Here is a 22246-nt window from a genome sequence, read left to right on the forward strand (position 1 = left end):
TAGTTCTCTCCAGTGTGTAATTATTTAGACATGTGAAAGTCACTATTTTATAAAGTATTAACTTATATCCTGAATGTATAGATCCAAAGCCCAGGCTCAACTACTAAAAAACAAATTGCATTAAAGAAGACTTCTGACATTGGCTATGGATAGTACCAATTGTAGGAATTCTACAGAAAAGAAATGCTTAATGTAATTTAAATAGAAGGAGCTCTCTGCCAAAATCTCTGAGAAAAGCTTCTGAATGGCTTCTACAAAGACAGAGGAACAGAGGAAGAAAGTCACAGAGTTATGGAGGCCAACATTATCCTCTATCACAAGAAGCTTTTTTTTTTAAGATCCTCTACTTCATCCATGTTACTTTCTTTTAATTAATTAAAAAAAAAAAGAGAGAGAGAGAGAGAGAGAGAGGGGGAAAAAAGGAGAGGAAAAAACCTGCAACTCATTCATAAATAAATGGCAAACATCGTAAGGGCTCAGCTGGATATTCAGAAACTTAGAAAAGTAGTTAACCCTCTCTCTTATTTTAAACACTGCTGAGTTTGTAAAAAGCTCAGGTTCACCTTCTTTAGCCAACACCAAGATTATCCTTTTTGGTATTTTACAATTCTTTAAGTCACTGCCTGTATTTTATTGTCAGTAATTCATTTAACCATTTTAACAAGAACTTATTATTGCAAGCTTTGCAAAATTCTCAGAGCTGGAGAATATGGATGAAATAGTATTACAGTCGTCAAAGAAAAAAGAAAAGGAAGGGATAAGGAGTCTAGAAATGTTATTTCTTAGACTACCTGCCAAGTACTAGTACATTAGGCACTTTTTAAAACTGCATTTGGTTACTATCCTAGATTGTCCGTGGTTAATCTGAAACACACCTCCATCAACACCACCACCACCTTACTTATGCTGTTTAAGGCTGGAAACCACATTTCCCAAAGCCCTCCCTCTCACCTTCTGTCTATGGTTCCATGTCAATAATCTCAGATTTGACACATTTAAGTGAAGGCCATTTTACTCAGGAGGTCATGGGAGTCAGATGCTTATTAGTTTTTTTACATGCTGCAGCCTTCTAGACCTTTCCATTAGCTCCCACTTTATGGTCCTGGCAGGCTTTGCAGACATCCCCCACAAATTCTCATTTTTCCACCCACTCAACAGTGTTCTTCAGGCTGAGAGCTTCACTGTCAAATTCTCTGACCTGTTGTTAGCTCCTACCAACCTACTCAGTGCTTCAGGATAGAAATTTCACTGACACTTTCTCTGATGTTCAGCAGAACCCTCTGACACATGGTGAGAGTTTTCTTGACATCTACAGACCCAGCTAGCTATACCAACAGTGGCATAAGTCTCTAATTCTCCACAGAATAAATTCCATTTTCCTGACCAAACTGTCAGCCACTAAGCTGCTAAAAGCATGAGGACCCTGTGATTCTGGCCCAGGGACAAATGCCAGGAATAATCAAGGTGATCTTGCCTGGAAAGGCAGCATAATGAAGTACTTGAAAGAATGGCCTCAGAAGCTACCTTAGTTTGATTCCTGGCTCTACGCCCTTAGAAGCTGTATGTCCTTAGGCAAGTTACTTATATGCTTTGCCTCAGTTTCTCAACTATAAAATGGCAATGACATTAGTAACTACCTCATAGCATAGTAATGACAATTAATATAAAATACAAAGTACATAATAGATAATGGTTAAGTAAAAATATATTTTTCAATTCTTTTTCTTCTTTAGACTTAGTCTTCCTATTTGTGCCCAGTAATAACAGAAAATATGGTTACTGAGACACTGAAATACTGAAGATGGGATATTTGTGAATCAATCTCAGATGATATTACAAAGTTATTTTCCTGGAGCAGGAAACAATATGTGAAGGATTTTCTAAAACCAAATCATTCTTCTTTTACTTATAAATACTTTAATATTTCCATGTTTCTTGAACTATGCCCATATTACTTTTCCATGACTCATTGATTACTTTTTTCTTATTTTTTGTTTGACAGATACATCAAAAGAAATGTCAGGTAATCAAAGTTCAAAATATGTACCCTTATAATAAAGATAGATTCAAGGCAAGTGAATTGGGCTGCAGAAGGGTAATTTTGGGAGGAAAGTCAAAGGAGACCTCATACTTTTGAATTTCTTATGACAAAAAAGTATTCACGTATTACTTTCATAGTTAAAACCTAACTTAAAAGTAATTCCAACATGCAGAATAAATTTTTTTAAATGATGGTAAGCTAACAATTAAATATGAGATAACATGAAAATATGAATCCGAGAGAAATCTCCATGTTTGTACAGGAGGAATATTTTCTGAAAATACAGTATTTTCATTCTTTCAAACTTAAAAATAGCTATTTCACACATTATTTTTAAACACCAGATATTTAGTGCTATCATTTTTTTCAAGTAACTTTTCTGGCTAATCTTTTATCATCTTTGGGTAGAAAAAAATTAGAAAAGTAACACTGGGACTACTTATTTTGAAAAGCATCTATATCTTATTGGATTTACTGTCTCAAAATATGCTGTATTTGTTCAGATTTCTATAAATCCTTATTAAGGAAATCAGAGTAGAGTAAAATGAAAAATGACTTTCCCCAATATCTAAAAAATAAAAATGTAGTAAGGTTTGCTGAAGTGTTCTATTTCCCAATGCACTCTCTGGCCTATGATAAATGGAAACTGCCTGTCAGCAGGAAAAAGTGGATGCCATTCTTCTAATAGCAGCCATATTTGGCACAAAGGCAGTAGAGCACAAAATTTGAGTCTATGGCCCCATCTCTCTTAACACTGATCAAACCAAACGAACAAATCAAAAAGATATTTGCTGCTTAATCAGAAAAGCTGAGATGCAATAAGCCAAATGTTTTAGGTAGATTTGGAGTAACTGGTTAGGAAACAAAAACCACTATTTACTTCTCCATCCTCATTGCCAATACCAAAGCCTATGCTCTTTTTTTTCTATACCAAGTTTCACAGTATTCACAGTTTAGAGGGAAAAAAAACAAACCAACATAGAACAGTAAAATAAACATATACTGGTGGCTAATATACACATTTACTGTGAGTGTATAGATTTGCTGTTTGTACTTTTTTTTTAATATCAATTTCCTCAAGGTAGAATAACCTTCAAACATTTATATTCACTTCTACACTATTGTACTGTGACTGAAAGGAATGACACGATGCTCTTGTACAAGCTTGGGGTGGGGGAAACACATCGCACTCAATTGAAAGTGCAAAGAAAAGGAGTGTTGAATCATACTTGATGTGAACAAACTCGGTATACAAATTAGTAAGTGGATATATGCCTGTCTTACCATAGATAACAAAGACACACAAACCTTCTGGTATCACATTCCCGACTATGCTACCTAAAAACAAAATGTTTTACAACTCCATTTGTACCTCAACTAAATCTTTTCTACAGACCTTAAAAAACAAACAAAACAATAAAAGCCCACAATTTCTTAATTCGGGCTGAGTTTATGTCCTATTCTGCTTGCTACCTATAAGATTATAAATAGTTTACTCAAGCTTTGTGTGTCTGTTTCATTTTGAGTAAAACGAATGTCATAATAGCCAAATACTAACTTATTTTTTAAAAGGGGGAGTAGGTTGGAGAATTAGTACAGTGTCTGGCATATGATGAGTCTTCAAAAAATGTTAGGTATTATTACTATTAAACAATCTTAGATAAAGGTAGACTAATCCCTTAAGTCCTCTTCTGACTTAATCCTTTGAAGAAAGTAATGAAGTAAGATATCCAATGATCAAATAGTAGGAAAAAAGACAAAATAATAGAATGGTTGGGTTTATTAGCAATATGGATAAACAGAAGTTAAATTAACAGTAGCAACATACCAAGATTTACTCAAATATTCCAACATGGAAATCCTTTCCTTCCTCCTTTACTACCATCATGATGTTACATAAAGATATAAAGTATAAAACTGAGAAAGTAATAGCAGTGGGAAGAAAATCTGTTCAATAAAAATGGGACTTCAATCTATGGCAGCCATGATCATTTTATATTTTTGATGGTTCTTAGGCAACTCTACAGAGACAGTTCTTAAAAAAAAAAAAAAAAAAGATTAAAGTGCTATACACTTAATCATAAAGTCTGAATTTTCAAAAATACAATTATTCTAACAATACCAATTCGCATATCTCACAAAATAAATTTTTGAAACAAGAAAAAAAATCATTTTTACTGGCATGAAACAGCCCAAACTATTTTTCTAAAAATTGTGCTAGTACTATAACCTAAAGGAACTTAAAGTTAATAGAAATGGATAGAAAGTTGTCAGACCATTTATCATTTTAACAGTTTTATTAAGTGAAATATTATTTTGAAATGAGAAATAAAAGCTTAGGATATATGTCACGAATTCCCTATGTGACAAAGGTAAATTTTCTTTAAAATTCTGATACAGCAATATGACTATTGTGAAATGAAGTACACTTTGATCAATAATGGCAGGAAAAATAAAAACTAAGAAAAGCAAGAATTATTTTAAGAAACTTAAGAATAGAATATTCCAAAATGTATGTACTAAAATAAAAAGTATAAGTAGGAATATACTAGGAACAACAATTAAAAAATTAAACAAAGGGAGATATAAATCAGTTATTTATTGTGAAAGATACTTGGTTATACAAATGAGTTGGCAGTTAGGTACCTGGATTCCCATAATTAACAGTATTCTAAGAAAAGAAAGTAGACCACCTCATTTTTAACCATGCTAATATTTTAAAATGTTAATACCACTCTGAAACAGAAATGATAAGATAAAAAATTAAGGTAACCATAAGAACTCAGCCTAAATGATAAGATCAAGATCAAGATGATTCAATCACTCTCTTCTGCATCTCTCATTCTTACATTCCTCGATCAGGTACCTGACCAATTGAACATGCTCATCAAAGGTTTTCTGAATTGCTGTATGGATTCATGGGGGAAAGGGAGGAAAGAAGGAAGGAAAAGAGTAAAAGTAATAATCATAAATATTATCTAGATAGTTATTTTCAAACTTTAGTCTGCATAAGAATAACACCTAAGAAATCTGCTCAACCCAACCCCTAATTCTAACTCATTAGCTCTAGGATGATTCCAACAAACACCGTAGATGATCCTGATGCAAGTTAATTCACGGCCTCCAGAACTCCAGAACATTTCCAAAGCTGGTGGTACCCAGGGCTCTATGGTAAAATTAAAAAGTAGTCTAAAATACATTGCTTTTGATAAGTTGGGGGAAAGGTTAATCATTTTTCTAAACAGTAGTGCTTCTCAGATCTTCAATATGTATTTGAATTCCCTTAAGAGAGAAAATAATCATACCATATTTCCTAAAATTACTAGCCATGGAATCCTTTTTTGTTTTACCCACCCATATCTTCAAGAAGACTAAGACTTTCACACAAGAAAACTAGAGACAAAGAATAAGGTAAAAAGAAATGGACTAAATTAGAAAATTTAAAAGCTTCCTTTTATTTCTAGGCTGGAAGAGCAAACAAGAAAATTAGAAAAATATGGGATCTTCTTTCATCCTAAGTAATACTAAACTAGGGATTATACTAGGTATGAAATTTCCCCTCTATATATAACTTCAAAGTTAAGATAAAAACACTGGTCCTAAAGATTTCTTTAAACAATAAAGAAAAAAAATGTTTCATAAAAGGATAATCTTTGCTAGCATAGACACATGAAGTAAAAACTGCTCTTTAAGATCACAGTAGCTGCAGATATTGGCATCAAAGTTACAGAAAACATATTAGAAATAGAAATAAGCAGCCTTACTTAAAGAATGAAAATTCTCTTCAGTTCATTTATAAACCTAATATATTTGTGAGACCTTAAAGAATGTTTTAAACTAGGGGGAATTATAAATAAAACAATTTCAAGGTCATCAATTTAGAGCACTGAAAATCAACTATTTAAATTTATCTTAGAGACAATTTCCACATCTGTATCATCAATTTCAAATAAACCCATAACCCAAAACTGAATGAAATACTCTAGATGACTTCTCTTAAATAAGAGATCTTAAGTGATTAAATATGATTACTACAGATTAAAGAGATTTTTTTGAGAAAGTTGTTACTTTAAGGAAAAAAGCAAAAACTTTCAAAATTAAATAGGCAACAAAACAAAGGATGACAACTAATCCTAAAAATATCTTTATTTCCTTCAGGGGGGAGGCAGATTTTTTGAAAAGAGTCTGATGTGAAAAAAATAAAAAATAAAAAAATAAGAAAAAAAGAAAAATAAAAGAAAAGAGTCTGATGTGGTTCAAGGTAAAAAAATGCCTCCTCTAAGAATTTGTAACTGCAAGCCAGCCTTCACAAGTCTGGGGCAGAAATTCACACCACTTGCATAATGGAAAAAGACACACACACCAAATTTATTTAAAATGGTCTTAGGTTGGTAGACTTCCCAGGTAATAAATATAAATGACCTCTGGAAGAAACTACTTAAACTTTAATCTCAAAAAAATTTTAATGACAAACTAACAATCTCACAGAAAAACTAGAAAAGAGCGGCATTTACATTTCCTAGAAGAGAAAATGCAACTTACCAAAATTTATAGCTATTCAAGGTTGTTAGTACTGAAGGAAATGCAAAATAAAATGATACACCGTTACATGTTATCACATTGGAAAGCATTAAAATATTGGACACAATAAATTTGGGAGGCAACAGTTAGATTATTCATTGTTCTGAATGTAAACTGGTTTGGAACACACTGGAAATACCTAGCAAAACTGAAGATACACAACCCGAAAACTAAGCAAATAACACCTTGATATATACCCTACCTCCTTGTTACCATGCTTCAGGAAACATTTTCAAAAATATTTAAAACAGAATTGTTTACAAAAGGGAAAAAGATAGAAACAAAACTGCCAATCTACAGAATATATGATTTACAGAATATATAGTTTTTAATTTAAAAAAACACACATTAGTGAATATAAATGAATTATAACTACACAGACCATATGAGTCAGATTTATGAGTCAAATCAATATAATATTGGTTAAAGTATCAAATAACAAAAGGAAAAAGTCTGACTCCATTTGTACAACATTCAAAACCTGCAGAACTATGTATTATTTATGAATACACATTATCTGGAGAGTAATTATTAAAAAAAAAAAAAAAAGAAGAAGAAGAGAATGACAAATATACAATGGAGGATGAAGGTGACCTCTGTGCTAGATAGATGTAGTGTGACTACCAAGGATTCACATGGGACATCAAAGCCTTTGGTAATGTTCAATTTTTTAAGCAGGTCAATGGAGACAGTGGGTATTCATTATTATTATGCTTTAAGTTGAACACAGAAACCATAAGTTCTCAGGTATGTATGCTGTCCTTCATAATGTAAAACAATAATCTCTTAAGAATGACCAATAGCAATATTCTGGTTTCTTTCTTTGACTCCTGAGTATTTGTTCACGCTTTGTCTTTCTCACCTCATAAATTCTGGCCTCAGAATTTTGTGATGATTATGATAAATGGGGAAAAAATTACCGTGTTTCTTATTGGAATCTTCTTGGGTTCTGGAGGCATATCCTGTGGAACAAATTTCACTGGTTCCTTAATCTGCCTCCTTGATCGTTTGGTCCCATCTGGTAAGGTTTCCATGGCCATGTCTGCTTCCATGTCACTGCTCCCTGCCTGGTCACATTCTGAACACTGCCTACATAAAAAAATAAATATAAGTTCATACATTTATTATTATCTTCTACCATTAGCTATGGTTTCTATTAAAATAAAATTCAGGTATACGTGAAAAATATATAAAAATATACACAAGTATGTGTGACCACAGAATATACAATGACTACGTACAGAAAAGCACATACACTTCTATAAGAAGGACAATAATAAATATAAAAAGCAATTCCATGTGTCTCTGTAAGTATCATAAACACACATGCAATAATGCTACATGTTTAAACGAACCAACATAAGAGATGCAGCACTGATGGCAGAGTCCAAAGCAATGGAAATCTGTTTCTCCGCCTGGAAACTGACAGCATTGGCAGAATCTGTTTGATGCAATTATTCTGGAATTCTGGATTCTACTAAAGGCTTACGGACTTGCAAGGAAAGACTTGCAGAGGTAAACTGTCATTAATTTCCGTCATTTTCAGCTCTCAGCAGTCACAGCTACCCATTCTCCAACCAAGCCTCATGGCAGGCAGCTGTGCATATGCTCCTGCAGTAACTTACATACAGCTATTAGGAGCCACAATGGGCAACCAACCATGTCCTCCAAATATTGAGGAGCCTGTATCTCTGCCTCTCTGTGTGTGTGTGTCTCTCATGAATAAATAAATAAAAATCTTTAAAAGAAAATAAAGTGCGTGAGAAATTAGTCCTAGACATACAAAAGCTGGGGGAGTTTGATACCACCAGACTCGTCCCACAAGAAATGTTCAAGAGAGTCTTGCACGGTGAAAAAAAAAGGACACTAGGTAACTCAGAGTCCATTTTGGAGAAATAAAGATCTCAACAAAGGTTAATACATGATCAATTATAAAAGCTAGTATTATTATAACAATGGATTGAAACTCCATTTCTTGTTTTTTACATGATGTAAGAGACTAATACATTAAAAAAAAATAATACCTTAAAAGCTAGTATTACTATAACTGTTTCTTAAGTCTACATTCATGTTGAAGAAGGATTTAAATAAGATATAGAGGGGTGCCTGGGTGGTTTAGTCAGTTAAGCAACTGACTCTTGATTTCAGCTCAAATCATGATCTCAGGGTCATAAGATCAGCCCTGCCATCAGACTCTGCAATGAGCATGGCGCCTACTTAAGATTCTCTCTTTCTCCTTCCCCCAGCCTCTGCACTGGCTCACACTCCACTCTTTTAAAAGCGCAAATAAATAAATAAGATACAGAAAGCATTTAGATGACTAATAAGCACATGAAAAGATGCTAAACATTATTAATCACTAGAAAAATGAAAATCAAAACCACAGTGAGATACTACCTAGCATGCAATAGGATAACTATTATCAAAATGAAAACAGAAAATAGTGTTTGCAAGATATAGAGAAACTGGAAAACTGTGCACTGCTGATGGGAATGTAAAACAGTACAGCTGCTTTGGAAAGCAATATGGTGGTTCCTCAAAAAATTAAAAATAGAATTACCATATAATCCATTCTCAAAGAAATATCTGTATACCAAAGTTCATAACTGCATGGTTCACAACAGCTAATTATGGGAGCAACCCCAGTAACCACTAACATATAAACGGAGAAGTAAAATATGTACACATACAATGGACTATTATCCAGCTAAAAAAAAGAAAATTCTGCAATATGCCGTGACATGGATGAACTTGAAGACATTACTCTAAGTGAAAGAAGCCAGTCACTAAAAAGACAAATACTGTATGATTCCACTTACAGGAGGTACTTAAGAGTACTTAAAATTAGAGACAGAAAGTGGAATGGTGGTTGCCAGGGACTGGAGGGGAGGAAGGAATGGGGAGTTACTTTTTAATATGTAGATAGCTTCAATTTTTACAAGATGAAAAATTCTATAGGGAAAGATTATTATTGTATTTAATACAATAATAATTATTAACGTATGTAATACCACTGAACTATACCACTTAAAAATGATTAAGATGGGGGACACCTGGGTGGCTCCGCAGTTGAGCACCTGCCTTCGGTCCAGGGCATGATCCTGGAGTCCCAAGATTGAGTCTCGTATCAGGCTCCCTGCATGGAGCCTGCTTCTCTGCCTATGTCTCTGCCTCTCTCTGTGTCTCTCATGAATAAATAAATAAAATCTTTAAAAAAAAAAAGATTAAGATGGTATATTTTATATTATACATATTTCACCACAATAAAATGTTTGGACATTAGAATTAAACACTGAAACTTCAGTCTGATCGTCCAACAGAACTTTATGTTAGAATAATCCATAACTGCAGTAGCCAATACAGCAGCCACTAGCTATATATAGCTATGGAGCAATTATAACATGTCTAATATGACTGAGGAACCGATTTTTAAATTTTAATTTTAATCAATTTAAATTCAAGTAGTCACACATACCTAGTGGCTAACACAGCAAAAGTCTACAAAAAGATTTTTAAAATCTTGATTTTGCCAATTATAAATGCCCATTTAAAAATTCATGAGAAACTGTTAAAAGCAAAGTTTTTTAATACATTTTCTGCAAATTTAACCAACTGAGGCACCCAGGGACCCCATTTTCTGCAAATTTAAAAGAATGATCAGAAAGTAATTCTTTAAAAGTCTAACTTATAGTGCTATCTTTATAAAAATGGTCATAATAGATAAAATGATGTTTGATATTTAGTTTACGTACAAGTACCCTTAGTTTATATCAGTATCCTTGAATGCATCTTAGAATTCTCTCACCAAGCATTGTCAAAAATTTCTTGTCATTTGAAGTCATACTGCATCAAAATTCACAATTCTCTCTCCTTAATACAGTAAATATTATCAAACTAATATTTATTAAGTGACAGCTTTAAATTTTGAACTCCAGTAACAGAGTTAAATACAACATGCTATTGTGTTACTAAGGCATATACATTAATTGCTAAAATGCAAACTAATGTTTAAGGCTTTAGTTTTAATATCTAAAAATTTTGATTTATTTAAGCAAAATTGATGAGTAAAAATTTTAACACTAAAAATATGACCAATGAAAACACAAGGAAGTAATTTATCGTGTGTTACTTAAAATTTTTTATATGTCTATTACTAGAACAACCAAGTACTTTATTCCTTGGATTCATAGACTGTCATCAAAATTTAAATACAGGGGCGCCTGGGTGACTGGGTCAGTTGAGTGTCCAACTCTTGGTTTTAGCCTAGGTTGTGATCTTATAGGCAGTGAGATGGAGGCCATGTTGGGCTCTGATCTCAATGAGGAATCTGCTTGAAAATTCTTTCCCTCTGCCCTTCCCCCTCCTCTGCTTGCACACTCTCTTCTCTAAAATATATATATATATATATATATATATATATATATATTTTTTATATAAATTTTTTATTGGTGTTCAATTGTCAACATATAGAATAACACCCAGTGCTCATCCTGTCAAGTGCCCACCTCAGTGCCTGTCACCCAGTCTCCCCCACCCCCCGCCCACCTCCCCTTCCACCACCCTTAGTTCGTTTCCCAGAGTTAGGAGTCTTTCATGTTCTGTACAAATCTTTTTTTTAAAAAATTAAAATACAAATAAAGTGTAATATACCAAATTGCTAATGTTTGTCCCATATGAAGGATTAAAACTAGTATGAGAAGTAAACACCTAGCCGTATTCCTAATCGAAATAATGAGTATATTTTGAAACAACCTATTGGCAATCCTAAATTGTGAAAACCCCACAAATGTTAGATATTGTTAGTGAATAATAACAAATACAACAAACATCAAAACAGAAATGCCAATAGAAAGATATCAAATTATATCACAGAAAAGGAATAATTCCTTGTCTTTACAGATCATAACCTTAATATTATCATTTCTATCAGTTGAAGTAAAATGTAATATTTCTTAGTTCTAATTCATTTTTTAAAAGATTTTATTAATTTATTTAACAGAGAGATCGCACACAAGAAGGGGGAGTGGCAAAGGGAGAGGGAAAAGCAGGCTCCCTGCTGAGCAAGGAGCCAAATGTTGGGCTCAATCCTAGGACTCTTGGGATCATGACCTGAGCCAAAGGCAGATGCTTAACAGACTAAGGCACCCAGTCGCTCCCAGTTCCAATTCATTTGGGATATAGAAACAAGTATCTTTTTAGGAATTACTGTTTTGGCTTTTTTTTTTCACTAATTTTTTTCTTTCCTTTTGTTTCTCATTTTGTAACAATAACCCTTGTCATGATATTCTCTAATTTCTCATGTTCATTCTCATCCCCACCAAAAGTAATATAATACATTTAGGTGACAGTAGAATTGTTATTCCCTAAACTCCACAAAACACTGAACAAGCAAAAAATCCAAACAAAATGTTACCAACAATACAGAAATGCATCTATTTGTTTCAAAACAACTGCCATGTGACAGTTACAGTACAAAGTCCATACAGATGGGACACACTACTTAAAACTTTTTCAACAATCTATTAAGTACTCTAGTCTCTATCTTTTATGTGCCATTTAAGATATGAAAAAGCATCTCTATTACATTAATCAGTACACAAGGTGCTAGGCACAATAATTTAGGATAAAGCTATGGCTTGTTCAATTCAGTAGGATTAAGTAATGTTTAGGAGTGAAATCAAAAATATCTTTCCTAATGTGGCTTCACCTGGCTTCTTCTAATAACCCACTAAGCTGCTATCCTGTATATTTAATCTTGTGTATTTTTTACTTAACATAGGCTACTAAGGGAACAGAATCCTATTAATTTATAATTATCACACAAAATGTTAAAAATAATCTTAAGTAATCAAAATATTCAATTAATTAAAAAGGAATTTTTAAAGTATTAGTAATAAAAATTCTCATCAGGAACTTATGCAAAAGATGTTTTTCTCATTTGCTATACCTTCTTCATCTCCTACACCATACATTGCATCTTATGTGCACAAGCAGGTTTAAAGTTTTTCAATTGCTAAAGAAAAACAATTCCATTGCATAATAATGCTAAGACAAGGAGGAATACTAATTCAGTTTATAGAAAATTTTACCTGCATATGTTAGAGAAAAAAAGGATTTTATGAATCTTTAAATGTAATAAATTCAATGATACTATATCTCTCAAATATTATATATAATTCATGTTTTGCTTTTTTTTCTTTATAAATTACTTCTTTCAGTCTTCAAAGATTCCATAACAGTCTGTTTTTTTTCTTCCTTATCTATAAGTTTTTTCCATGTTTTCCCTCTTTTTAAAGGAAAATCTTCATAGGTCCCCATATAAAACGTAATTAGTGAAATACAAATCAAAACCACAATGAGATATCATCTCAAACCCATCAGAATGGCTGTCATCAAAAAGACAAGAAACAACAATTGTTGGAGAAGATGCAGAAAAAAGGGAATGCTCATACGCTGTTGGCAGGAAATGTGCAGCCACTATGAAAACTACCGTGGAAGTTCTTCAAAAAAATTAAAAATAGGGCACAGCTGCATGGCTTAGTTGGTTGGGCATCTGACTCTTAGTTTTGGTTTGGGTCATGATCTCTGGGTCATGGGTTCAGCTCCAAGTCAGGCTCTGAGCTCAGCACAGAGTCTGCTTGGGATTCCTTCTCTCCCTCTACCCCTCCATCCACTTGCGTCTCTCTCTCTAAAATAAATAAATCTTATAAAACAAAAAGATTAAAAATAGAACTACCATATGATCCAACAATTCCACTTCTGAGTATACATCCAAAGGAAACAAAAATCACTTGCTTGAAAAGATATCTATACCCCCATGTTCATGCATCATTATTTATAATAGCAAAAACATGGAAATATCCTGTGTCCATCAATGAATTAATAAAGAAAATGTGGTATAGATATATAATGGAATATTATTCAGCCATAAAAAGAAGGAAATACTAGCCATCTGTAACAGCATGGATGGACCTCGAAGGACTTATGCTAAACAAGTCAAAAGTGAATATTCAATGATCTCACTTATATGTGGAGTATTTTTTTAACCCACAAATTTATAAATAATATAGAGTAGAAATTGGTGGTGGCCAGAGGCCAGAGTGGGGGAGGTGGAGGGTGGATGGGTGGTGATGCAAAAGGGGTGAAGGTGATCAAAAGTTATGAACTTCCAGTTAAAACATAAATATGTCCTTAAAAATAAATAATTTAAAAAGGGAGGGGTGCCTGGGTGCCTCAGTCAGTTAAGCACCCAGTTCTTGATTTCAGCTCAAGTCATGATCTCAGGGTTGTGAGATGGAGCTCCAAAGCGGGCTCTGCACTGGGCGTGGAGCCTGCTTAAGTTTCTCTCTCTCTCCCTCTCCCTCTCCCTCTGCCCCTTCTCCCACTCTCTCTCTCAAAAATAAAGAAGAAAATAAATAAATCCTGGGGATGTACCACACAACATAGTGACTACAGTTAATAATACTGTATAGTGTTCTTGAAAGTTGTTAAGAGAATTCTTAAAGATTTTATCTATCTGAGAGAGAAAGAGAGAATGCAAGCAAGGGTACACTGTGCTTGTGCCATAGGAGTGGCACAAGCAAGCCAAGTCCACACTGAGTATGGAGCCATACCTGGGGCTCCATCCCAGGACCTGAAATCATGACCTGAATGAAATCAAGAGTTGGCCACTTAACCAACTAAGCCACCCAGGCTTCCCTAAGAGACTAGATCTTAAAAGTCCTTATTATAAGAAAAAAAAAAAAAATTTAACTATGGGTTGCTATGGATGTTAACTAACTTACTGTGATAATCATTTCACAATAGATACATTTATCAAATCATTATGTTTTACACCTAAAAGTAATACAAGGTTATATGTCAATCATGTCTCAATAAAATGAAAAAGAATTCATGGAGGAAGGGGAGAATAAATTATTAAGAAAAACAGGGGAAGAAACTTGTAAATTATTTACTGAAGGATTTGTGCTATAGATTTTCTTTTATCTTAAAAGAATAAACCAAGGTATTTCCAAAGAATAAATGAATAATAAATATCACTCAATTATCTGTCAAATAATACTCTTCAGAATAATTGTGGTTTTTTTCAGAATATTCTCTAATTAGAAAAGGCAAGACAAATTCTGATCAGATGGGTGATGGAAACATAAGAATTCTCAAAAATTAAAAGAATTATTTCTTATTTGAGCTACTCTAATAAACCAAACCCTTACTATTTATTTATACACTATCAAGCTTGTCTTAGAAGAATGTAAGGCAGTGTGCAACATCATATATTAAAAATAAACAAACCAAAATAACATAAACTAAGAAAAAATACAGTTCAAACAAGAGGAGTAAGTACAAGCAAAATGAAGCCTAGATTATACCTTCACTAGCCTATCCCTCGCCAAATTTCTCACACACCTAGCATTCTAATCTGATTTGCCCATTTTTAAAAAAAGATTCTATGTATTTATTCATGAAAGACAGAGACAGAAAGAGAAGCAGAGACATAGGCAAAGGGAGAAGCAGGTTCCATGCAGGGGGCCCAATGTGGGACTCGATCCCAGGACTCCAGGATCATGCCTTGAGCTGAAGGCAGACACTCAACCATGAGCCACCCAGATGTCCCTGATTTGCCCATTCTTAATTCAACCTAAGAAGTCCCTGGATTTTTCCCTTTCCTGCTCTTGGACTAAGAACTATTGAAGAAAAATTAATCACATTTATTAAACTAATTTACCAAACATTCTTGGCATATAGCCTCAGCAAGTCATCCATGATTTTTTTTTTTCCATAGTAAGTACTGGAAACTATGTCCTATCTTCTTAAGCCCCCATCACCATCCCACCCTTTCCACAAACTACTTCCATTTCACTGAAAAGTCAGAGCTTGTCTGATGTGAACTTACTCAACCTCCCTACTCTCCATCTATAACTACTTCTGCATCTTTATTCTTTCCTGTCTCATATCTTTCCTGTCATGTTTTATATCAGTCCAAAATAAGCAGTAAACTATTATGGTATAGACGAAACAGAAAGCAACCAGATCTCAAACCAGTATCTCTCAAAAGCAGTGCTGATACTGGGGAGAAAAAAAAAAGGCTGGACAGGAGGTGCTTAGAATGTTCTATCAAGCAGAACATGCACATAGCATAAAGACAGCAAAAGGAGTAACTGGTGACATTCAGAAATGTGTGCCAGTAGGCTCTGTATAAATATAAGTCAATAACAGGCCCAGTCAAGAGATAAGGATCCACGAGCCTTTTCCCTCAGAGGAAAGGACCTTTCTAAGATCTCTTTTCCTAAGAAAAAGACTGAGAAGAACTAAATGGAAACTAAGCAGAGGTTAGGCAGTGGTGTGCTAGTAAATATCTAACACCTAACCATCTATGGGAAAAAGTTGTGTAGCATTTGCCAATTTCTGCAGTATGACTACTACTAACCATAATCAATTTCAAATTACCAACATGGCATCAGAGAATGCAGAATGGGGAAAAGATACATAGTAGCACACCATTACAGTTTTTCTACCATACATATATAATAGACTTAGGCAAAGAGCACAGGTAATATAAAATAATTGGGAAGTGAAATTGCTTTAGTATTTATTATCTTTAACTTCAAAAATAAGCTGAAAATGTTAAAAAGCAAAAAGTGTCTCTCACATTTGAGATACACTAAAGAAAACTATAATTCTATAAAACTTACTCTAAAACTAATATATTCAATTAACTGCTAAGCAAAACTAAGTTGATTTGAGAGGTCAAAAGAATTCTAATCAAGATACTAAAGACTTCACTTTGCCACAGTATTAACTTCTTTTATTTTAAAACACTATAGCCGGGGATCCCTGGGTGGCGTAGCGGTTTGGCGCCTGCCTTTGGCCCAGGGCGCGATCCTGGAGACCCAGGATCGAATCCCACGTCGGGCTCCCGGTGCATGGAGCCTGCTTCTCCCTCTGCCTGTGTCTCTGCCTCTCTCTCTCTCTCTCTCTGTGACTATCATAAATAAATAAAAAAAATTTAAAAAAAAAATAAATAAATAAATAAAATAAAACACTATAGCCAATGTACAGGACCCTAAGTGGTTTTAGGTCTTTTGAGGTGTGCTTTCCCTGAAACATTCCAGGCAAGACAGTTCATGTGAAGTTCTTCCAGGAATTTACATACTGGAAATCGGAGCTCTGTAGGAAGAGCAATATTAGAAAAGTTCATAATCTCATTTAAGGAGAGAACTGCATATCTCCATGTCAAAGATCATGACAAAGCACCCTGGCCCTGGAGACTACCAAACTGGCTTTTTTACCCACCTGTATGTAGGGCACCTGGCTAGCACAGCTGGTTGGGAGTCTGACTCATGGTTTCAGCTGAGGTTGTGATCTCAGGGTCATAGGATCAAGTACTGCATTGAGCTCCAAATGCCAACAGAGTCTGCTTAAAGACTCTTTCCTTCTCCTTCTGCCCCTCCCCCAAGCTGTGCATGCAACATGCTCACTCTCTCTCTCTCAAATAAATAAATCTTAAAAAAGAAAAAAAACACCTAGGATGCTTACTAACACTGCTGGCATTCTAATAACCCACAGCATTTTCTTAGTAAATTCTGGTTTCAAAAGCAAATAATATCAAAAAAAAAAAAAAGTATACACACACACGCACACACACTCCATTATACTTGTAAAGAGCAGACTGGTAGGGCTGTCTCAAGACGAACTGATAAAAAAAAAAAAAAACCACTATGAAAAAGCAATTCTGTGAAAATGGTGAAGAACGTGAGCTGCCTAATAAAACGAACAGAGAATGCTTTACAAGATAAAACAATGAGGTCAGAAAACATGCTTAATGTGTTTGACAAACACATAGCTTTACGTATAAATTACCATTTTAAGAACCTGGGGTTTACTCTTTTCTAAAACTAGAAAGGGGGCAGCCCGGGTGGTTCAGCAGTTTAGCACCACCTTCGGCCTAGGGCATGATCCTGAAGACCTGGGATCCAGTCCCATGTCGGGCTCCCAGCATGGAGCCTACTTCTCCCTCTGCCTGTGTCTCTGCCTTTCTCTCTCTCTCGCTCTCTCTCTTTCTCTCTCTACTATTACTAATGTAATACACATGCTAATGAAAAAAATTTAGAAACGTATGCCAAATGTTTCTAGATTTGCAAAAAACAGTTAAATATAACTAACACAAACGAAAAATACCAAAAGTAAAGCCTTGGTGAAACTAATTAAAAATGTTAAATTGCAAATAAAAGTATGAATATGGAGGCAAATTCCTGATAAAGTAAAAATTCCTATCTCAAAAAAAGCTATTACAGGTTTATTCATATATTATAGTAAATATTTATGACTAAAGTGCTCTCATCACAAATAAAGAAAATGAAAACTATGTGAAGTCATGGATATGTTAATTAGCTTGATTACTGTGATTACTTCACAATGTATATATATATATATATATATATATCTCAAATCATTAAGTTGTATACCGTAAGTATATATGATTTTTAATTGTCAATTATACTTCAACAAAATTAGAAAAATATTTATAAAAATATCAATTAAAAATGTCCTAAGAACTTTACTGTGAAGCAATACAATGTAACACTTCATCTTACACTGTTGAAACAGAGAGCAAACTAGTTCTAACATTAAAATATCTTTCATTTTACTTACCAATAACTGTTCTTGGTCTTTCTTGGCATTCTCGTAAGAGGAGGGTCTAGACATCCCAGGTGATAATGGAGTTTACAGGTATCACATAATAAAAGAAGATGTTGATCATGGTTCTTCTTACAAATTCCACAACTTTGAATAAAGGCAGCAAATAAAGCATTAGAATATTAATTATCTTAGTGAGACAGTTATTCATAATATATTTTTAAAATTTCAAAATATCACCTTAACTTAAAATTTCTTCTGTTAAACGTTTTTTCATAACACGCCCTTTTATAACATCAATACTAGTTCTAAATATTATTAGTTCTAAATATTTTTGAGGCTACAAAAATAGCCAGATCTAGTATAAATATTGCTCTGGAGTCAAACCTTTCAGAGAAAGGCATATCTAAGATAGTATTCTCAACATCATCACTATCTTAATTTCAATTATCAATTAAAACTCATTTAATATTAACTTAATTTTTCTCTAAATTATTAAGCAAAAAACTTTTCCAAATTGTACTTCTTTAAAATTACAAAAAAAAATTCAGTTTATTTTCTACCATTAATTATAAACCTTCCAAAGAATCTTGAACATGTAAACAAGCTACATTTATAAATAAGTATCTTTTCAAAATCTGACTTTAAGTCTTAAAAATATACCAACTGATATTTATTACAAAGAATGGGGCATTTTACTATTATTGTTATTGTTACTTGTTTTTTGTTTGTTTTCAAGGAATCCAATTTTTCTTGTGCAAAAGGCAACTTAACTACCCCTGAGGGCACAAGGACCATGACCTAAAAATCTAGGAGTTTTATATTGGGAACATAAAGAGTGAAGGAAAAGTTGTCGAGAATCTTTAAGAGCCATCCATCCATGTACAAAAACAATGATATTTGAGTTTTTAAATTATCCTAGAAAAAAAATCACATAAATTCAACAACAACAACTAGTACTTGGTCTCACTGCTCAGAGTAAAAAAGGAAAAATCACTTAAATACTTTTGAAACAAAAATGAACTGTATTGATAAGTCATAAGCACTGTGATATAAGTGATGGTCCCAAATGAACCAATTTTGTTTGGAAAAACTGGACTGAGAATGTACTAGTCTTCATGCTGTACGCTAAAATACTAGCAGGCTTTTCCAACTATTCAAGGAAGTCATTTAGTATTACACATTGGAGGGAGCTTCCAACTAAGAATGGAAAGTAATTAGAGATTGATATTGTTGCTACTTCTGAGAAAGGAAGAAGTTGTGGGAAGAATACTTGTGTATTTACATAGCATATATAGGTATGCATGTGAATATACACACTTGTGTGTGTGTATATACATACATGTACATATATATATATATATATATACACACACTAGCATCTTCTAATTTTCTCCACTTAACATGATCAATTACATTAAAAAAGATCCTACCCTATTCATATATGGAAAGAAGTCTTGGCTATGTAAAATTATTATATAATGGTGACACTATAAACTCTTGAGACAGAAAGTAAAAAACAAAAATACTTCTGGAAATAAAATTATTATAACTAAGCACAGAAAAAAAAATGGACAGATTCAAATCAAGAAATTATCTTTATTATCCACCATTGTACAAAAAAGCAGTAATTGAGACTGTATATGATACCTATCACTACCTAAAAACACATGCAAAGCTCAAAATTCATTAAAGTAAAATAAAATATCAGTGCACATTAATATGATATATTAATTATTTAAGAACATGATCATCTACATTATTTAAAGTCAGTTTTCAATTTCCCAAAGAAGACTGACTGTTCACTTTCCACAGAACTTTTGGATATATATTTCCACCTATTTAAAGGATATAAGTAATTTATCTTATTATTAAAAGAGGAGCAAAATCTCTTCTGTCATTCAACCTAAAAAGCATCTTTAATGAAGATATTCATAAAATGAATTTCAAATGCATTTAACGTAAGTTCTGGCATGGACTAATTCATTCACAACTATTTGAAGCATCTTGTTATTAAAGGTATGAGTTTAAAAATATACAATATCAATCTGTTATCATTTTATTACTTGCCTATAAAGTACTGCAGGAAGAATAGATGTCTTTTGTGTGCCTCCTTCTTTTTTACTTGGTTTTCTTTCCTTGGGTGCTCGCAAAATTGCCGGTATGTTCAACTTCTATTGATTTGAACAAATGCAGTTTATTTTGTTTTAAAGAAAAAATATAAAGCAACATTCTCCTCTATTTGCCACTCAAGTTAACTAAGTATGCTAGAATTGTGAGGGAGAAATGTTTTACCAGCTATTACACCAGCAAAAAGAATTAAAATGAGTTTCTGTCTTGCAGTTATTTCCATTAGAAACCCATAATTACATACTTCCATCAATTTTCAGTGAAATACTAAAACATCATGAAAATTAAACTTCTACTTTAGCTTTTAAAAGTGAAAGACAAGGACAAGCATTTAAGAGCTTAAAAAAACACACACACACAATACAATTGACAAAAAGAATATTGAAGCCGTTTATTTTCCTTAACATCCCAGCTACATTGGTGCTCCATAGGTTAATTAGAAAAATTATCTTATTGGACCAAACTCTCCACAAAGTGAATGAGATTCTTTTTGGTTTTCTACTAATCTGTAGTATGCTGGCTTCTGAGACAGCAACCATCTATCAAACTCATTTCTCAGTGGCCCGGTGGGCCGGCATCTGTTCAACCAACTAGAAATAAGTGTCATGCAAGTGGTACAAATGAATTCTATTTCTGTGTTATTTTGCATTTGCACAAGGAAATTTGTGAACTTCTGTTAAAAATCATTTAATAAATAAAAATGCCCTTTTATGGTAGATAATGTTTTACACTAAGTAGGAGATTCTTATGAGACTATCTTGCAAAGCAAGCCAAAAGATAATGCTGGCTTGGCAAATAAACTAATCACAGTCTTATACTCAATGTTAAATTAAGTTCTCTAAATATAAAATGCCATAATCTTCCAAAAATCCATCAACAATCTATCAATAGGAAGAAAGGTCAATTCACCATAGGTGACTCCTCATTGTCACCTCTTAAATTGTTACTCATTATAACACAAGCCACATACTTCCTCTCCACAAAAGTAAGCACCTTCAAAGCTGGCATACCACAATACTTATCAGTATGTTATTACTTTCTAAAATATTAACTCTACACAAATTGTATGATAAACTTGACCTTTTATAAACTTCTGAAACAAGTACAATGAAAAAATATCTCCTTTGATAACCCTCCTTCACAATAAGACTATTTTCATTGCGAAAGGACTACAGTGAGTCTCCATCATCCTTTTAAAACGAAACTATTATTTGAATAAATTTTTAATTTATGAATTATATACACAGTATTCTATTCAAAGAAATCTACTTGGCAAATGATTCTTCTTTTCAATACCAAGAACATTAACAGGCTAAAAATGTTCAAGTAGTAATTTCTTCATTACTACAATGACATCTACTGAAGGTGAGAAACTACACTTTAACATTAAAGTTTCAAAACCCATTATCTCTTACATAGCTCAAAACCAAATCAACACAAAAACGAATCTCTCTAGTTTGCCTTTTAAATTTTACATCTGGAAAAAAAGAACGAAATGTAATGCAAGAACAGGATAGGAAAAAAAAAATCTAACTGCTAAATTAGAGATAAGAAAAATTTGGTAGGATTAACTCATGCTTCAAATCTTAAGTTCACCACAAATGACAGGTCAATCAGTTAGAGCCAATGAAAAAATTTTGCAAATAAGCTGTTGACACAACCAAATTAAGCTACAGGTTCTCAGCAGGCACTTCCAATGCTCTAGATGTATTTCAGGCATTTATCATTACCCCAGAGGATTAGTTGGCTCTGATTAATCAGACAAAATTTTTTAGTTAGAAAAGTTGTATCAGAAATCTGGTCTTTGAAAATAATAAAGAAAATAAGCATAGGAAATAGCAATTGGAAAGAAACTAA

General features: G+C 33.2%; 1 protein-coding gene across 14 annotated transcripts in view; it reads right to left on the minus strand.

Annotated features, from left to right (window-relative positions):
* Positions 1-22246, minus strand: part of PHF14 (PHD finger protein 14) — a 233087-nt gene that overhangs the window by 141492 nt on the left and 69349 nt on the right. For all 14 annotated transcript variants that reach the window (XR_012010961.1, XR_012010962.1, XR_012010964.1 and 11 more), the window contains exons 12-14: positions 20330-20433; positions 18275-18406; positions 7543-7711 (exon numbers count right to left, since the gene is read on the minus strand). Coding sequence is in view for 6 of the 14 variants with exons in the window: in XM_072783991.1 (XP_072640092.1) it covers positions 7543-7711; positions 18275-18406; positions 20330-20433 (405 nt within the window). In the remaining 8 variants the exon portion in view is untranslated. The remainder of the gene's footprint in view (positions 1-7542; positions 7712-18274; positions 18407-20329; positions 20434-22246) is intronic.

Source organism: Canis lupus, chromosome 18, assembly GCF_048164855.1.
Source record: "Canis lupus baileyi chromosome 18, mCanLup2.hap1, whole genome shotgun sequence".
Classification (NCBI taxonomy): Eukaryota; Metazoa; Chordata; class Mammalia; order Carnivora; family Canidae; genus Canis; species Canis lupus.